The sequence below is a fragment of the Macaca nemestrina genome, chromosome 12 (genome assembly GCF_043159975.1).
Source record: "Macaca nemestrina isolate mMacNem1 chromosome 12, mMacNem.hap1, whole genome shotgun sequence".
Lineage (NCBI taxonomy): Eukaryota > Metazoa > Chordata > Mammalia > Primates > Cercopithecidae > Macaca > Macaca nemestrina.
The window spans coordinates 13,151,034-13,169,363 of NC_092136.1; the positions used below are offsets into that span (position 1 = coordinate 13,151,034).

At 49.0% G+C, this 18,330-nt stretch overlaps 1 protein-coding gene and 1 long non-coding RNA gene across 2 annotated transcripts; one reads left to right on the top strand and one right to left on the bottom strand.

Annotated features, from left to right (window-relative positions):
* Nucleotides 1–891: 891 nt before the first annotated feature.
* Nucleotides 892–10,512, bottom strand: LOC105464644 (transmembrane protein 109). Its single transcript, XM_011712682.3, has 4 exons — nt 10,379–10,512; nt 4,399–4,643; nt 3,345–3,447; nt 892–2,561 (listed from the first exon to the last, which is right to left on the bottom strand). The coding sequence occupies exons 2-4, from the start codon at nt 4,633–4,635 to the stop codon at nt 2,170–2,172; spliced, it is 732 nt and encodes a 243-aa protein (XP_011710984.1). The 5' UTR covers nt 4,636–4,643; nt 10,379–10,512; the 3' UTR covers nt 892–2,169.
* Nucleotides 10,513–10,616: 104 nt separating this feature from the next.
* LOC105464645 (uncharacterized) lies at nt 10,617–11,810 on the top strand. The gene is made up of 2 exons (XR_003014102.2): nt 10,617–10,751; nt 11,529–11,810. It is a non-coding gene; the product is annotated as an uncharacterized lncRNA (long non-coding RNA).
* The last annotated feature ends 6,520 nt before the right edge of the window (nt 11,811–18,330 follow it).

Consider the following 18,330-nt stretch of genomic DNA (forward strand, 5'->3'; position numbering starts at 1 on the left):
GCGCGCTCCGGCGACCGAGGTCGGGAAGAGGTCCACGTCCCAGGAAGCAACAGAGGACGGCCGCCTCTGTGTTTCTCCCTCTCGGAAGCTTCTGACCAGGGAAGAAAAAGCCACTTCCTCTGCCTCACCCACCCCCACAAGCAGCTCACCTGTGAAGGCATCTGACACCTGAATTCAGGGACATATGGGATGGGAGCTGCAGGGACAGCAAAAGAGTGAGGGAGTCAAACGGGGCCAGATGCCAACCACCTGAGCCTGCCCTGACACAGCCCTAGGCCACCGCCGTGGAGGAAGGGCTCTAGGTGCGGGCAGCTCTAGTCTCTTGACCAGCTCCACCTGGGGAGCACCCTGCAGAGCCTAGGAATGGTGAGGGTTGCTCTGCACTCCCGAGGGAAGGCCGGCCTCAAGGGTCCTGACCCAGCGTTGCCTACCAGGCAGTTTGGGGAGAGGCCCAGAACAGGAGCCCTGGCTGCACACTCTCATGCCCTGGGCAGCTTACAAAGAAAAACATGTCTGACGCCCTCCGCAAAATTGGTCCAGCCTGTGGGCCAAGTGGAAACCTTGGCACAGGAAAGTCCTCAGGTGGGTGGTGAAGGGGAGGGCAGGCAAGTCTTCTCCAGGCTGCCCACCCACCTCAGCACACCGCAGGGAAGGGGTGCCACCTCCGCCCAGCAAGCACACACATTTCCAGCAGTGCGTTCCTACGTTTGGAATGGAGGCACACCTTCCTCATTCCTCGTGCCCCTGGAGGGAAGGGTACCTGGTACCAGCCTGCCTTTTCAGCTCTCCCCTCTGCCGGCCTCACACTGTCCCCACAGGGAGAAGTCGGGAGGCGGAGCTGCACTACAGAAATGGGCTCAGCAGTAGAGGAGACATCGAAGCAATCCAGACTTGGAGTAAATACATTTTATTCAGAACAAGATAATAAAATAGCGTGCATTTTATTTAAAACCAACCAAGCGCTGATAAAAAATATATATATATCACTGCAGCTGTGATTCCACATCAAACCTGAACAGTAAGAATTGGGCATTTTTTCTTCACATCATGTGCCAGGCCTGGCAGAGAAGGATACCCACCTCCACCAGAGCCTCAAAGGAAAAGTGGCCCCTAACCACCAAGATGGGGCACCCTGGTGGAGAGGGGCAGCTGGCAGCTCACCCTGCTCTTCGCAGACCACGCGAAGGGAAAGGAGCTGCCTGTGTTCCTCCCGGGCTGCCAGGGTGGACGCTGGTCAGCAACTCCTTCTTGGTTTCAGGGAGTGGAGCGATGGGGACAGAAGTGCATGCAGTTGTGCAAACAAGGAGGCGGGTCCTCCTTCCTCCTTCAGGGTCTCTGAAACCCCCATAGGGCATATAATGCCCAGCAAGGTCCCACTTGCAAGCACATGCCTACAAAGCAGCAGCCATCTTTTGTTTTGGCTGATGGGGAATCAAGATTCTGAGAGTGACTGCTCTTCTCTTGACACAAAGCAGCCACAGAGCACTTTCCTACATACAGTATGGCAGCGGGCAAGCAGAGGGCCCTGCTGGCTCGGATTAAGGCACTTGAAACAGACACAAGGTATAACCTCCTCCCCTCCAGCCCCCACAGGCCTCAGGGGACCCTGTTTCCCCACCCTTTATCCTTGGGTCCCATTACCCCTGCCCCTCCCCACTGCTGGGCAATGAAGAGGACAGCAGCGTGCCTTACAGGACCATGGTTTGGTGGGAGTACAGGTAGAAGGATGAGGAAAACAAGAAGGGAGCTGGAGATTTGGCCAAGGAGCAACTTCAGAAGGACAGAAGAGCAAGAGCATTAGGAGGAAGCCAAGGCAGCAGCAGAGGGAAGCCAGTTAAGTCATGAGAGACCAATGGCAGTGATGTTTGCTGGTGCAGATGCAGAAGCCAGAGGGAGGCCCCTCCAACCTTCCCTGGTGAGGCAGGCTGGGAGCAGAGAAAGGGTTAAGAGAGCAACTCCAGACAGAGAACCTCAGAAGACAGGGCCGCAAGGACTGGCAGGGGGAATGGCCTTTCTCTGTTTCTCTTGGCTGGTGGGGCTGGGGCAGGGATCAAGGTTCTGAAGGCTGAGACAGGGCAAGAAAAGGGCAGGGGGCTGGCAGGAGGGCTGTGTTGCCCCGAAGCAGCTCAGCTCTTTGGTATGACACTGGAGGTGCGTGGGGCATTCTGCTCACTCCTCCTCCACACTGCGGGCCCCCTTGGCCGCTCGCCTCTGGCGCCAGCGCAGCTCCTCCACCTGGCGCTCCAGCCCTCGCACCTTGGCCTCAAGTTGGGCCCCAGAGGCTCGGGAGCCAGTGAGCCGGCTCAGCAGGGCGTAGAGGATCAGCAAGGCCAGGAGTAGCAAGGCCCGGGTGGAAGGGTCGGGCACCGACCTCACCAGGGCCACAAAGCCGGCCAGGAAGATGACAAGCTTCAGGCCCCACAGGATCCGCCCCAGCAAGGCCAAGACCAAGCCGAGGAGCAGGGACAGCAGCCAGTAGGCGACCAGGGCCCCTGCTCCCCACAGCAGGAAGGTCTGGACTTGGCCAGGGCTGAGCTTCAGGCCCTGGGCGAGGTAATCACCTGGAAGCCAAAAGAGTCAGAGTCAGCCAACCTGGAGAAGTGGTGAGGGGAGAGCGGGGCAAGAGCTAAAAGGGTGAGAGGTGCTAGCCACATTGCAAAGGAATAAGGTGTTCTAGTAGACTCAGAGTGATATGGGTTGGAATCTCAGCTCTGTTTCTTGCTGGCTGTGAGGACTGGAGTAGATTACTTGCTTCTGTTGAGCTGCAGTTTCATTTACTAAATGGGAACAATTCTACTGCCTCCCTGTACTGTGGCTGGCAATTAAATGAGATACTACAGCTCAGCACGATGCCTGATAGGAAGTGAACAACTGGCACGTGGGGGTGGAAGTTATTTTTTAGGGGGTCCAGGTGGGACAGGGTTTTGCTCTGCTGCCCAGGCTGGAGTGCAGTGGCGTGATTCCGGCTCACTGCAACCTCCACCTCTTCGGTTCAAGCGATCCTCCCACCTCAGCTCCCAAGTAGCTGGGACCACAGACACACGCCACCATGCTTGGCTAATCTTTTATAGAGACGAGGTCTCATTATATTGCCCAGGCTGGTCTCAAACTTCTGGCCTCAAGTGACCCTCCTGCCTTGACCTCCCAAAGTGCTGGGATTACAGGCGGGAGCCACCACACCCGGCCATGGTAGTTCTTGGCTTGCTCTTTGGCCGTGTCTCTGCAGGATCCTGGGAAGGGTTAAGCAGCTTGGGGAAAAGGCTAGACCCTGACAAAGATGAACTCCCCCAAGTAGGAAAGTACAGGCAAAGCTCTGGCTGACTACCCAGTGCTCCAACACTCACCAGCCAGCCCCAAGGCATTTAGCAGCTGTGCGGAGATCCCAGACAGAGCAAAGAAGGCCACAGAAATGGCTGATGAGATGGCCCACAACACCTGGGACGAAGACTGTGGAAAAAGCATGGAGCGAGATGAGTTCATAATTAACAACGGTCCTCGCCTTCAAACCTGATCACCACTGTCCAGGCAAGGACTGCAGGAATGTCTCAGACCTGTTTCTCACCCAGTGGTGACAGGCCTGGGTCAGAGGGTAGGCGCCTTGGGGCTGGCTAAGGGGTCCCTTCCACACCCACCTTCTAGTGTACAGGGATGGCCAACAGGCCGTCTCTCCTTCCTGAACCGGAAACCAGGGCATCTGGGACATAATTTAACTGCTTTGCTGCGATACTCTGGAGGCAGTAGTAGGTGTACTTGTGTGTGAATGACGGAGACAATTAAATACTTTTAGTAGTCACCCTGTAAAAGTGGAGCCCTGCTAGCCTTCCAGGGAGTCATGAAGGTGTGTGGAGAACATCTGTAAAGGGATAGGATGTTTCAGTGAAAAAGGAGTCTATCAGCTATACTATATTATGGATTTAAAAAATGATTGTCTCAGCCCTTCAGTCCAGCCTATCAAAATTATGTGATACCACGCTTGGGATGCCACTAGGTAAAAAAGATAACCCAGCCTTAGGCTCCCAATAAGCCCAACCCACTTCTACAGGTGAAGGAATGGATTCAGGGCTTGATATTTTGCCATTTCGAGATTCTAGGTCAGATTTAGGCCAAAGTGAGACTCTACGGTCACCCAGTAACATGGGTTTATAAAGATGGCTCATTTTCCAGCCTTTCTGGCAAGGAAAGGGCAGGAGCCAGGAAAAGATAGGGGTGGAGCTAAAAGGCCCTAGGACAGGAATCAAATAACGAGGAATTCAAAGACAAGTGCTGTGGGGCTTCTCTTTGTGGAATTTGGGGCTCTCTGCACCAGAGAAGATGTGGAACTAAGATGAGTTGGCCATTACCAACCTCTCTTTTACTTTTCCTTAATGTGTGTAGTCACACAGGGACTACCTTCCTTACCTCTGACACCAGGTGCATGGTCTCTGGCCCAATCCAGGCATCCAGTGTCCCCCGCACAGATCGACCTATCTGGGTCAAGAGATCAACTGGCGCCTCTCTCTTCTGCTGGCCCGGTGGTGCAGAGTCTTGATGGGACTGGGCCAATGCTGAGTGGAGGAGGATGAGGGCCACTAGGACCATCAGGATGGCTTTGAACAGATGCTTTCCCCATCGTGAACTGATGCTGGAGGCTGCCATGACTGGGTCTGCCAGGAGAGAAGCACAGCATGAGCTGAGTGCCATGGTAGACACACTCACCCTCCCAGCTCTCATTATCCCAACATCCTTCTCCGCCCCTACCTCCAGCAAGCACCAAGCTAACCCTGGAAAGAAAGTGCTGTTAGCTGGGAGAGGAAGGACTGGGACTTCCAACTGGAGCTGGGTACAACCATCTGACTCACAGGTTCCTCTTTCACATTCTTTACCACTTGCATGTTAATTAACCAGCAAATATTATTCAACACTTTAGAGTGGGTGAGAAGATCTCTCTCAGGTTTGTGCCAGTTCTAAAAATCTGAAGGCCTGTCCCTGTATCGTAGGTGCTATAGGCATAAAAGAATTATAAGACTCTATAAAGGCTCTGTCCCAAGGAGCTTATAATCTACTTAAGATAAAGCTGGTATAAAAAACAACTTAAAAATAGCACACAAGTAGGATTACTGCCATATAATGGTATAAAGAAAAGTGCTCAGTTATGTGCTCAAACAAGAATAACTGCACATATGTCATCTTCTCTGCAGGACCATCATGTGAGGTGGCTTTTATCCTCCTCATCCCTACAAGTACAGGTGAAAGAAACTGCAACTCAGAAGTTAAGCATTTTCCCATGGTCACTGGGCTACACAGAAAGGCCAGGATTTGAACCCAAGCTTCTGCTTCCACCCATCTTCATTAGGAGTCAAGTTATATTGTGGGTCTCAACCATGGCTGCTCACTGGAATCACCTGGAAGCTTCACAAGTACTGATGTCTGTGTCCCAAGCCCAGAGGCTCTGATATCATTGTCTGGGTGTGGCCTAGCCTTAGACCTGCAAGAGCTCCCTAGGCAGTTCCCCTGTATGAAGTTGAGAACCACTGATACAGAGTGATCTCACCTCCCCACCCCCAATGGAGGTGCTGTAGTTTGAAGAGCAAAACTCATGTTGAGATTTAACTGTCCCTGCACCACCTGCAGAGCCTGGGAGCTCCCGGCCCAGCCAAGGATGTTGGATCTCATGATCCTCAGTACTTTTTTGACACCCCATTCCCCTCAGTAAAATAGTTTGACCCCTTCCCCGCCAAAAAAAAAAAAAAAAAAAGAAATTTAGGGGTGAGGGATAGCATTAGGAGATAAACCTAATGTAAATGACGAGTTAATGGGTGCAGCACACCAACATGGCACATGTATACATATGTAACAAACCTGCACGTTGTGCACATGTACCCTAGAACTTAAAGTATAATTTAAAAAAAAATTATATTAGACTCTCCATAGTTTGGGGAAAAAAATTCCATTTTGTAAAATAAGTAGATTGTACTAGATTCACTTTTCATGTCTAAACATTTTCTGTGATTTTATGAATTCGATTAAATATCAATTGAATTTCCTTTCCAAATAAATGAATTCCAACATGGAAAAAAAAAAAAAAAAAAGAAATTTAACTGTCATGATGATGGTATTAAAAGGGAGGACCTTTAAGAGGTGATTAGGTTATGAGGGTTTAGCCCTCATGAATGGATTAATGCCGTTTTCTTGGGAGTGGATTAGTTATCCCAGGAATGGAGCTCCTGATAAAAAGGATTACTTTGGTCTGATTTCCTCTCTGTCTCATGTGCTGGGTTCTGCCTTCTGCCATAGGATGACCCTTGCCAGATGCCAGCGCCATGCCCTTAGACTTCCCAGCCTCTGGAACTGTGACCCTAATGAATTTCTGCTCATTATAAACTACGCCGTCAGTGGTATTCTGTTATAGCAAGCAGAAAAGGGACGAGGACAGTGGGCAAGGGTATAATAAACAATCTTTAAAGAAAGATACTATTAATCAAAAGCTAACATTCAGGTAGGTCTTGCCATGTACCACATCGCTCATTTAACTGTCACAACAGCCCATCCGCTGGGTGTTGCTATTTTCCCCCATTTTACTGATGAAGTAATTGAGGCAGGTTAAGTAGTAAGTGGGGAAACCAGCATTTGAATCCAGGTACTTCTGACATTGGACCCCTCACACACAACAACTCTGCTGTATTGTCTCCAACTAATTCTCAGAAGTGATTTCGAAAGTCATACAGGCTAGGCACGGTGGCTCACTCCTGTAATCCCAACACTTTGGGAGGCCGAAGTAGGAGGATTGCTTGAGCCCAGGAGTTTGGGAGCAGCCTGGGAAACATAGGGAGACCCTGTCTCTACAAAAATATAAATAAAATTCATTAGTCAGGTGTGGTGGTGCATGCCTGTACTCCCAGCTATTTGGGAGGCTGAGGGGGGAGGATCACTTCAGCCCAAGAGGTCACAGCTGCAGTGAGCTGTGAGCATGCCACTGTACCCTATCCTGGCCGAGACAGCAAGACTCTTAAAAAAAAAAAAGTCACACCACAGATTATTCATGAGTTAAAATAAACATGGCATCTACCACTCATCTCAGTGAATTACTGGTGAAAATTACCTAACAATTTTGTGCTTTGTGCTCTGGTCTTGTAACACAATGCCACAGACAAGTTAAGATCCAACAAGTGCCAACTCATTGAAGCAGGTAAAGATCAGCCAAGAAAAAAGTATGCAAGTTCAACTTCTATTTGCCACTGTGCTTGAGAAATGTCAGACAGTGCCAGCAAATTCCCTGTTCTCCTCCAGAGGCTCAGAAATGAACCTGTACCTCCAGGAGTTTTCATGATTCAGACCTGATGTTCAGAGGCTAAGCCATGCCCCTGAGGTAGGAGCAGTCAGGTTTTTGAAGTTTTTGCAGTTACGCAGGCACTCAGTGAGGTGAACATAAACCCAGAGCTTGAGGATGGACGAGAGAGAAGAGAAGGATGTCCCAGTCTTGCTTAGTGGGAAGGAGGAGTCTAGGAAAGGGTTCTAAAAAATACTATATTTAGGGTACTTTTTGGTCCAGAAACAGCTGCTCTAAGCCCTTCCTGAAGCCTGGAGGGTCAAGCAGGGCTGAAAAACATGCAATTCAAGGCCCTCAAGCTGGGAAAGCCTTCTACTCTCTTTGGCACAAATCAAGAACCAGATGGTTCCTGCCTGCCAGTGGTCAGAGATGAGGAAAGCACAGGTCAGTTCCTGAGTTATCTAGGTCATAACCATGTTGGGGACTTAAAGAGCAGGGTTGCTATCTTGGGTCAGATCCTTTATCCAAGGACCTCCACCAGGAGGGATCAAATGTCGTTTCCTCAGCCCTAGGAGGTCAGGGTGCCATGAGCAGCTCCTCCCACAGCAGCCTGTCTTGTTCTGTGCCAGCCCCAACTTTCCAGTGGCCGTCTGCCCCAGTCAAAGGGAGCTAGGAGACCTTGAAATAAGCCCTCTACAGTGAGGCTGGCATTGTCATGCCAGCTGATGATCTGAAGTGCACCAGAAACCAAATCTAATAGGATTGTGTAGTGTACCCTTTGGAGATAATGAGTGCAGAGATTGGCTGGCTGGTCTGCTTTTTCAAATTGTTTTCTTTAACAGGACTCCTCATTTTTTTCCAGGTGAATCTCAGGCAGTATGGATCACTGCTATTAGGCCTCCTCACTTTGGCCTAATCAAATAGTTTTACTAAAGGCGTGGAAACAGTCTCAGACTCTGTGAGGAGGAAGCATGTCTTAAAACTTCTTCACCTTCTGCAAGGCCTGGCGTCAGACAAATAATAGGCACTCAACAGCAACTCATAATAATACAAAGTTTATACATATCTATATGTATACATATGTTATAAGAATTTTTGTGTGGTGCTTTATAATTCACAAAGTGCTTGTTTTTTCATCACTTCTTTTAACTCTAACAACAATCTTTTAAGATATTATTACCCTCTTCATTTTACTCTGAAAAGTATGGCTTAGAGAGGTTGAGTGACTTATCCAAGATCACACAGCAGAGCTGGGACTTGGCTCCAGTACCCAGGATCTCCATCTTGCCTTTTTGCTTGTCCCACAGCCACATGCTGCCTTGATAGGACATAGCCCCTGCCCTTATGGAGCTGAAGTTCATCAACAAGCTCAAAGTGCAGGACATCCAGACTCCTCCGAGGGAACACATACCAGGAGATCATCTGCCTTCTGGGCTTATAGGCCATAGTTTTGTACCAAGAGGTATGAGAGGACAGCAAAAGGTGGGGGACAAAATCTGCCACTTCTGTTCGGCAGCTGCAATATGGCTCAGGTGGGTCTGGAGAGCCCACCCGGGCTGGGGAAACAGCTTTACTTACTGTGTTAGTGAGGGGGCGCCACTGCTTATGTTTAGCTGTGGTTTGCTACAAGGGTAGGATGGGGCATTTCACGCCCCTCCTCCCAATCAAGGCTCCTTCCTCCTCTTCTCTTTCCTTTTGTTAGTTTCATTTCATGCTATGAATCACCAGGTGGCAGGAGGGGCGGCAAAAAGTGCCCTCTACCGGCTCTGACTGTCCCGCTGCTGCTCATAGCTGCCCCTGAGGAGCGGGGGTTCTCAACTTTGGTTGCCCATCGGAACTGCCTGTGCAGCCTATTAAACGAGGATGTCTGCCCCACCCAGGGCTACTCACTCAGACTCTTCCAGAGAGGGACTCAGCCCTTTGTTTTGCAAAGCTCCCTAGGAATTTCTGATGCATAGCCAGCAGCTCAGGGAAAAGTCTAAGCAAAGCTTCAAAAGTGCAGCAGTGCACAAAGGACCCCAGACTTCCGTCCCAGGCTCAAGTGTGCCACAGACCAGAAGTCACTACCTTTACACCTGTTACTTAACCTGCCTGAGTTGCAGTCTCCTCAAACGTAAAAGTGAGTGAAGCCGGGTGAAGAGTTGCTGTAAGGAGTTAAGATATTTCTTCAGCAAGCGCTTTGTAAACTAAACATCTATAGAAATGTTGCAGCACACACATTACCACTGACTATATATCGTAGCATAATTTAGCAGTTTATCAACCTGCCTTCCCCATTACACCAAGCGCCTCCCGGTTAGACTTGACATCTTGGAATCCCGAGCGCCTAGTAGGAAAGATGACTAATAAATGCTTGTTAAATGAATATTAGCAACCTGCCAAGAAATCGTGAGGGTAGAACCAGAAAGCCATGGAGAGGTGAGGAGGGAGATTATTTTAATAGTAGATCCAAATATACAGCAGCCACACGAGAAGCACAGCTGAGTCTAAAGGAAGGTCCTAAACAGGGCGAAGCCGCCACTGTGAAGTCAGCGCCCTCGCAGGTTGGGGGCAGCTCCCACTAAACCCCTGACAGCTGCTGCCCAGCAACTGTTTGGGGGCAGGGCGACGGCAAAGGGGCAGCTTCCCGGCCGCTCCGCGCTCTCCCCAGGGCCCAGCCTCCCGGAGACAGGGTGTCAGTGGCATGTGCTATTTCGAACGGCGCGTCCCCTGCCAAGCGCTGAGGGGTGGCGTCGCTGGCAAGGGACGTGGCGCGACCCATGAGTTGGGAGCCCCCCGAGGGGCTCGAGCCGAGGCTGCAGGAGGCTGGGCTGTGGGTCGGGACTCGGGGGTCGGGTTTGGCGCTAGCCTGGTCCCCACGCCCGGGAGCCGCTCCACCTCCGCCGGACCTCGGTACCTTGCTGCAACCCTCTTCTCCCCGGAAACATGCGCCTCCCGGGTTGCCTGGAAACGACGCCCCCGGTTGCATAGCAACGAGGATCCGGGTCCCCTGTTTGTTTCGCCCGCTGGGCGCGCGGACCCCTCCCGACTCGGACTCTCCAGGCCTCGCCGCTCTGCCTGGTGCCGCCTGCAGCGGCTGCTGTCTCCCCTTCCCGTGCGCTGCCCCGCATTCCGGCCTCGGCCCGCACTCACCTTTCTCAGGCCACTGCTATCCTTCACGTGCGACTTCCCTGAAACGCGCCACCAAAAACGCGCCTCAACTCCGGGGGTTGGTTTGCCTTCTCCGCATGCGCAAGGCGGGATGAGCCCGGAAACTAGCCGGCCTTTCTCACAATCGAAACCCACGCCGGGAGCGCATGCGCCCCGCTTTATCTATTGCGTTTCTTTTTTCCCCACAAGCATTCCCACCGAGAGAAGAATGGGATCGGAAGTTCCAGCAGGGAACGGAAGTCTCTGGCTGGAAAGGGGAAATAAATGACTATATGTGGGCTGCAGAGTGGGTAAACTGGATCTTTGAAATCGGAGTGGAAGCTAATCCCCCTCTTGCCACCGCTCGGCATTTTGGGTAATGTAGTTCTCGAGCTACAAATGTTCCCTGGGGCATTGTGGGCAATGTTGTTCTAACCGGGCTGCTAACGAGCACCTGGTCTTCCTAGAAGCTTCGCGCTAAAAAGGCACGAAAGAGAAAGGCATTAAAGGAGCAATTAAAGGCACACTGCGCTAGGAAAACGCATGCGCTCCCCCAGAGAGAAAATTCGTAGGCCGGGCGCAGTGGCTCAAGCCTGTAATCCCAGCACTTTGGGAGGCCGAGACGGGTGGATCACGAGGTCAGGAGATCGTAGACCATCCTGGCTAACCCGGTGAAACCCCGTCTCTACTAAAAAATACAAAAAAAAAAAAACAAAAAACAAAAAACAAAAAAAACCTAGCCGGGCGAGGTGGCGGGCGCCTGTAGTCCCAGCTACTCTGGAGGCTGAGGCAGGAGAATGGCGTAAACCCGGGAGGCGGAGCTTGCAGTGAGCTGAGATCCGGCCACTGTACTCCAGCCTGGGCGACTGAGCGAGACTCCGTCTCAAAAAAAAAAAAAAAAAAAAAAAGAAAATTCGTAAAATTCGACGGCTCCCAAATGCTAGTTCAGAATTTTAGAGAAGGAGAGGAACCAACTCCCGCTCTCCTTTTTCTGCCACAAAGGCAGTGATAGGGACAGGGGGCAGATAAATGCTAGGTAGAAAAGGGCGGGTCCCTGGGGAAACCCCACCCGCAAGCCAAAAAGCCTGAAACCGTGGCCCAAAGTGAGAACTTCTATTCATGTTTTCCTGGTTGAATGTTCCCTTTTCCTAAGCCACCCATGTCTCTGCCCTGCCTCATCCTGTGCCTGGAAAGACTCCAGACTCATCTGGCAGAGAGGAGAAGCAGCTGGATGAGGGGACGACCATGGCTGGATGTCAGAGATTGTCTTCAGAGGGACAGCCTGAGGTATAACTTCGGAGACGAATCTGGCCGGAGACAGCTGGGCTTCAAGGGAAGACTACATACCCGCCTGTCCCACCCATCTGTTTTCAGCTCCCTTTCCCTCTGAAATCCACTTTCATCAGCAATGAAATCCCAGGCATTTGTCCTTTAATTTGTTCGTGCAACTTTATTTTTCTTGGACGCTGGACAAGAGCTGGGGAGCCACCAGTGCGGATACAAAGGCTGTCACGCTGGCCCTTTGCCCTCGCTGGTGGAGGGCAACCGCGGGCCCACTGAGCTGTTAACACGTAAGCCGTCCACGGACGGCAGAGCCGAAAGAGCACTGTAACATGCCCTCTGGGGCTTCGGGAGCCTCAGGCACCCTGCCTGGACGCTGCCACGGGGCTGCACGGAATTCGTTCCTGCCGGTGCCCGAAAGCACACACTCTGGCTCCTGCACCCGCTCACCTGCATGCTCCCTCCTATGAGGGGTGGAACGCAGTGAATCTTGAGTGAGTGGAGTGTGATCCTACCAGCCGAAGAACGGCTGGCTTGTTCCAGCGCTTGTGCACTCCAGTTCCCGCCTCGTTCACTTGCGTACTCCCTCCTACGAGAAGTTGAGAGCAGCGGGCTGAGTAAACGGGGCACCCCTGTTGTGAGTCCTGTGAAAGGGTCAGGGCAATATCCTGCTTCAGCAGCACCGTTTAAGGGAATGAATAGTGCTTCTGAATGAGGTGATTCCTTGCCTGTCGTGTGATCCTGAGCACACAGCTTCATTTCTCTGGGCCTTCACTGCTTGACGTTCAAGAACTATAAAGGACCTAAAAATACCACTTCACAGTAGGTGTGAAGTTTCAAGGAAGCAACAATCATGAACATTAAAAAAAAAAAATCCACGGTGCTGACCGAATGTTTTTATAACCATCAAGAGCTGTCATAGGAGAGCTTCCTTTTGATGTTAAAACTTGTTTCTCAAACTCAGCCCTCTAAAACGTAACTCTTCCCTGCCACCCCCAATCATTCAGCCTTCTAATTCTGCCTACCTCCCAGAATACACACTCTGTAGGCTCCCAATCTGTCACCTCACCCAGTTGTTTCTTTCCATCAAATGTTCCTCAGACACATCCATCTTCATCTGAGCTCTTGTCACTTCCTGCCCCTCAGCTAAGAGTCCTTCTTCCAGAACAGGCTCTGGTAGCATCCTGAACCTCACTCTCCAGCTTTTCTAACAGTTTCAATTTTACATTTGCTTGTTAGATCCTTTCTGATGTGTAGGATTACCAATCTCAGGTCACAGACTTTCCTGGGAAAGAAATGTAACCTTTTTTTTTCTATGACAAATTAATTTCTTTTCAACTCTGTTTTCCATGTGGGTAGCAGAAACAATCTCAGACAGCTCAGGGTTCTTCCCATCCTTGATTTTCAGGTTGTATACACCTTTTGGAAAATGAACATAGGGCCAAAATTGGGGGAGAACATTTATCTAATCCTGGCCAGGGGCAGTGGTTCACGCCTGTAATCCCCAGCACTTTGGGAGGCTGAGGCAGACAGATCACTTGAGGTGAAGGAGTTCAAGTTCAGCCTGGCCAAAACGATGAAACCCTGTGTCTCTAAAAATACTAAACAAAACCAGCCGGGTGTGGTGGTGTGTGCTGTAATCCCAACTACTTAGGAGGCTGAGGCAGGAGAATCACATGAATCCAGAAGGCAGAGGTTGCAGTGAGCCAAGATCATACCACTGCTCTCCAGCCTGGGTGACAGAGTGAGTGAGACTCCATGTCAAAAAAAAAAAAAAAAAAGAAAGAAAGAAAGAAAAAAGAAAAGAAAAGAAAAAGAAAAAAAGAAAATTCATCTAATTATCACTGTCAGTCGTTTAAGCTGGCAACTTCTCCCTGCCTAATCTTCTGTCACTTGTCCACACAGATTGCCACTGAAGATACCTGGGAAATTGAGCTTCTTCTGGGTCTTTGGCCGATGTGTCCCCATACTCCCCAGGCAGCAACAGCAGCATTGGTCTGGGGGAACAAGGCATAGAGTTCCTTCCTCAGGGACCCACCAGCACCAATACATGTATCTCTTTTCCCTTAAGTCTCCCTGTTTCTCCAAAATCAAGTGCCCTGAATTTTTTCTATTCCCTGTGAACTGGCTTATGAAACGGAAAAGCCTTGAAGGGACTTCCTTTTTCCTGCATCCTGCTGTCATAGCCATAAACTCCCCAGCAGAGGGGCACCTCTGGTTTTGCTCATTGTGATATTACCAACACCTAGTATCATGCCTGGCTGACACACTATGGGTACTCAATAAAGACTGGTTCAACAATTAATTACTGAGTCTCCCTCCTTCTAGTCTGTCCCACTCCAACCCATCCAGTAAGTGTCTTCCAGAGGAAACCTCTAAAAGTGTAGTTATCACTCCACAGTTCAAATGCAAACACATGCTATTGTGCTGCCAGCCCAATCACCACCCAAGTTTAACCACCTTGGGTTCAAGGCCTCTCCTAAACGGATCCATTTTATTTCCTACCACACATCCAAGTACAGTACTTGAGATGCGTGGCCTGTCAGGCAACCTGTCTTTCAACCAACAATCAAAGTTCCTGCTACGTGCCAGGCACAATGTGGCACTCTTACACTCTGAGAGCAAAAGTAACCAGAACAATGATGGTTCCTACCATCATGAAGTTTACACTCTAGTGGAGAACCCAGACATCAGATACTTATAAATAGATAATTAAATGATTACAGTTCTTTGAAGTGGTTTGGAGGACAATTACAGTTTGCTGTGTGGACTAAATGTAAACCAGGGACCATGAAAAGGGCTCCAGAGGAAGTGACATTTAAGGCGAGACTGAAGTTTACATTGGAGGGTTTGAGACAGGAGGGGGAAGAGGGAGGGAGGAGAGGAAAGTTGTCCGGGCAGAAGTTCTGAAACCAGCCAGAATGGGTATGTTTGAGGAATTGAAAGGCCAATGTGGTTGAAGAGAAGATAAAGTGAGACCATGATGGTCAGCATGGGCCAGATGGTACAAGACTTGGGGTCAAGTTTCCTCATCCAGAAACTCTCTCTCTCATTCATGGCCTCAGGAATGACCCCTGGTTGGGGCTCAGAGAATGATACCCCAAAGTATGGTGCTTTAGTATTGTTTCTGAGCAAATAGAGGCTTACTGCCTGATGCACATAGAAGCCAATACTATGGTACCAGCTTTTGAGTGGAGAAAGGCTTTATTGCAGGGCCACCCAGCAAGGAGACTGGAGGCATGGCTCAAATCTGTCTCCCTAATTTTCCCTAACTGGGGCAAGTTTTAAGGGGTCAGAGGGTGATATGGTTTGGCTGCATCCCAACCCAAATCTCATCTTGAATTCCTACATGTTAAGGGAGGGACCAAGTGGGAGGTAATTGAATCACAGGGGCAGGTCTTTCTTGTGCTGTTCTTGTGTTAGTGAATAAGTCTCATGAGATCTGGTGGTTTTGAGAAACAGGAGTTTCCCTGTACAAGCTTTTTGTTTTTGCCTGCTGGCATCCATGTAAGACGTGATTTGCTCCTCCTTGCCTTCTGCCATGATTGTGAGGCTTCCCCAGCCACGTGGAACTATAAGTCCAATTAAACCTCTTTCTTTTGTAAATTGCCCAGTCTCAGGTATGTCTTTATCAGCAGTGTGAAAACAGACTAATACAGAGGGCAAGGAAAAGAATTAGGAATTTTTGCTTGGCAGGGTCTGATTGGAGGGCTTCAAATTTGACTACACGGGTATGTTGAGGTGGATTTTCGCCCTGGATCTTTCTCGTCAATAGACCCTTTGCTCCTGAAACAGTTCTAGCATTTAGGTTCTGTTCATGTCTAGGTCTTCTTGGTACTACAGGGAAGAATCATTGGTTCTGGGTGTTGTTAGATGTCAAAGCATTTTCTATTGTGCATGTCCTGCTGACATGACTTGGAGTTTCAGCTCTGTCATACCTACAAGAGAACATGACATTCTATTATCAAAAGAGTAGGCCCAGTTTGGATTGGTCCTGAGGTTACAGCATGCTGAGCACTTTTGAATGAAAAGAAATGGGAAGGTCTTAGAAGCTGCCTTAGAACCAAGGACTTTCTAACCTTCTCTTGCCCACTGACCCCCATCCTAAGTGCAGGTAGAAGCTCTCTCTAGAAGTTCCCTTATCTCAGAAAATTTCTTCCAAAAGAAGTGCAATTGTCTCAAATCCCTCTTCACAGGAAACTCATCAAATAACCAGGAAAGATTAACCACTAGAGAAGAATAAAAACTAAAAGTCATCAACTCACCACTACACCTAGAGAGACTTTTAATCTATTCTTCTGAGGGAGCTATAACAGATTACCTGGGAGACTTTATGAGTATAAGACAACCTTTGTTCACAATGGAGTTCTGCCCCTCACCTTCCCACAATTTGTTGCCACCTCCTCCAGAGCTCATAAGAACTTTGTCCCAAGGCATTGTCTGTTCTTGGGGCTCATTCATTTCCCCTAAAAATTATTTGCTAGCCCTCAAAATTGCCTACATTTCCCCCATCTCCCTCTTTCCTGGGTGCCATTTAAGTAAGCATCAGCCACCTGTTCCTTCTTTGAGCCTCATATTTTGTATGACTGCTGTGCACACTTGCACACTAATACACTTGTATGTCGTTTCTCCTGTTATTCTGTCGTTTGTCAGTTAATTTCAGCAAATCTTTAGAGGGCAGAGGAGAAACTTTTTTGCTCCATACCCTCATTCAGTTCTCAGCGAAAAAAAAATCAGCTCCTCAAAGATGCACTCTCTAAGTGCCCTGTCTAAAGCAGCCGTTCCTCCAATCCCCAGCACCTCTGTCTACTTTGCTCTGATTTGTTGCATTCATAGCACTACTACTCTGGAATTTTCTTCTTAAGTGTTGATTGTCTCTGTGCTCCCACCACTCCCAGTACAGTGTAAGCTCCAAAAGAGCAGAAACTGTGTCTTTCTTGTTGACCTTTTCTATCTCCAGTTTTTAGAATAGGGCTTGGCACATAGGAAGTACCCAATCAATATTTGTTGGATGAATGAAATGCCTGGGGAATAACATGAATCGATATTTCATTCAAAGCGGATCACTGGCTGCTCTGTGGAAAGTAGATTAGGAGGAGGAGGCCAGGCTGGAAGCAAGGAACAAGTGGCAAGCTACTTTGTTGGTGCAAGAGAGAGATGAAATGCCCTTTTGCATATTAACTCCTCATAAGAGTTCAGCGAGTTAGTTCTACCCCTGTCATCACTCCCTCTGTTTTACAGATGAGGAAACTAAGGCATAGAGAAGTTCATACAGTCAATCACCTGGGTGGTGCTAGGATTTGAGCACACAGTCTGACTTCAGAGTCCATGCTCTTGGCCACTATGCCATACTACCTTTTGTACCTGTAACTTTTATTTTTCTCTCCAAGCTTTTGCTTACATTGTTTCTCCTTCTGGAATGCCTTTCCTTCTCCTTCTCCTCTGAATACTGCCCACCTGTCAAAGTCCCTCTCACTCACACATCCTGTTCATCCTGCCCGTTTGTCTTGATACCTTATAGTCCACACCACATGTCTTTTGCATGATTCCTGAGAGTATCTTATCTTACAGATATCCACAAAGAATCATACACTATCTGAGCTGGAAGAGAAACAGAAAATACAAAATAAATTGATAAGAGGCCACTGGTTTGGACTGAGTTCTTGCGCTAGGCCTAACAGACCAAGCTAAAAAGAGTCCTGCTGAAGTTCCATCCCAATGAGCTGAAACTAAGATCTTTATGACCTTCTGAGAGAGAGTGTGTGTGTGCATGTGTGTTGGCGGGGAGAGCTAAATTCCCAAACAGGCAAGTTTTACATGGCATGATAAAGAAGTACCCTCCACTTTAACCTTTACAAGAAAAGTAATTTTGAGATTACCAAATGACCAATCCCATTTTTGTTCTGTTTCTGTTTTCCTCAGTCCTTTTCTGTCTAAAAAACCAAGCTCCCCTGTTCAGCTCATTGGAACAACCATTAGATTTTATAGTGTAAGGCGCTGCCCAATTTTATAGAATTGCACCCTAAGTCCCAGAGCTACTCTGGAGGCTGAGGCAGAAGGATCACTTGAGCCCAGGAGTTCCAGGATGCACCTGTGATAGCCATGATTGCTACGATTGCACCTGTGAATAGCCACTGCGTTCCAGCCTGGGCAACATTGCCAGAGTCCGTCTCTTAAAAACAAAAACAAAAACAAAAACAAAACAAAACAAAAAAACAAAAACAAACAAAAAACTTTAAACTAAATTTGTTGTGATTTTGTCTTTTGACAAAGAAGAAAGGGCAGGGAAGCCAATGTGAATTGCCCCAAATCACAGAGCGAAACGGTAGTAGTCAGGACCAAAACGCTGTCTTAGCCGTTTTCTTAGTTCCTGTACCCATCTGCCTCTGTATTTTTACCACCAGGCCATCCAGCAGTGTCTCTTAAAGGGTGGCCCGAGAAACACCTGACTTAGAATAGCGTGGGGCGCAGTCTGTCTACGCAGATCCGAGGAAGCTGCATTTTAACAATGGGAAATTGGGAAATTCTCGCGCACACCAAGGTTTCAAAGACCAGGGTCCCGTGACACAGTGCCGCACAGTTGTCAAAACAAGTGCTGTCCAATTGCTTTGGTTTTAAGTTCTCACTGCATCATGGGAAATGTAGTTTCGAGTCTCCTCTCTTCCGACGCCCCC

Excerpts from the sequence above, each read along its gene's own strand:
- LOC105464644 (XM_011712682.3), bottom strand. The coding sequence starts at position 4,635 with ATGGCAGCCTCCAGCATCAGTTCACGATGGGGAAAGCATCTGTTCAAA. Across the intron at positions 3,448-4,398 it reads CCATGCACCTGGTGTCAGAG|TCTTCGTCCCAGGTGTTGTG; the intron begins GTAAGGAAGGTA and ends CTTTTTCCACAG. Across the intron at positions 2,562-3,344 it reads AAATGCCTTGGGGCTGGCTG|GTGATTACCTCGCCCAGGGC; the intron begins GTGAGTGTTGGA and ends TTTGGCTTCCAG.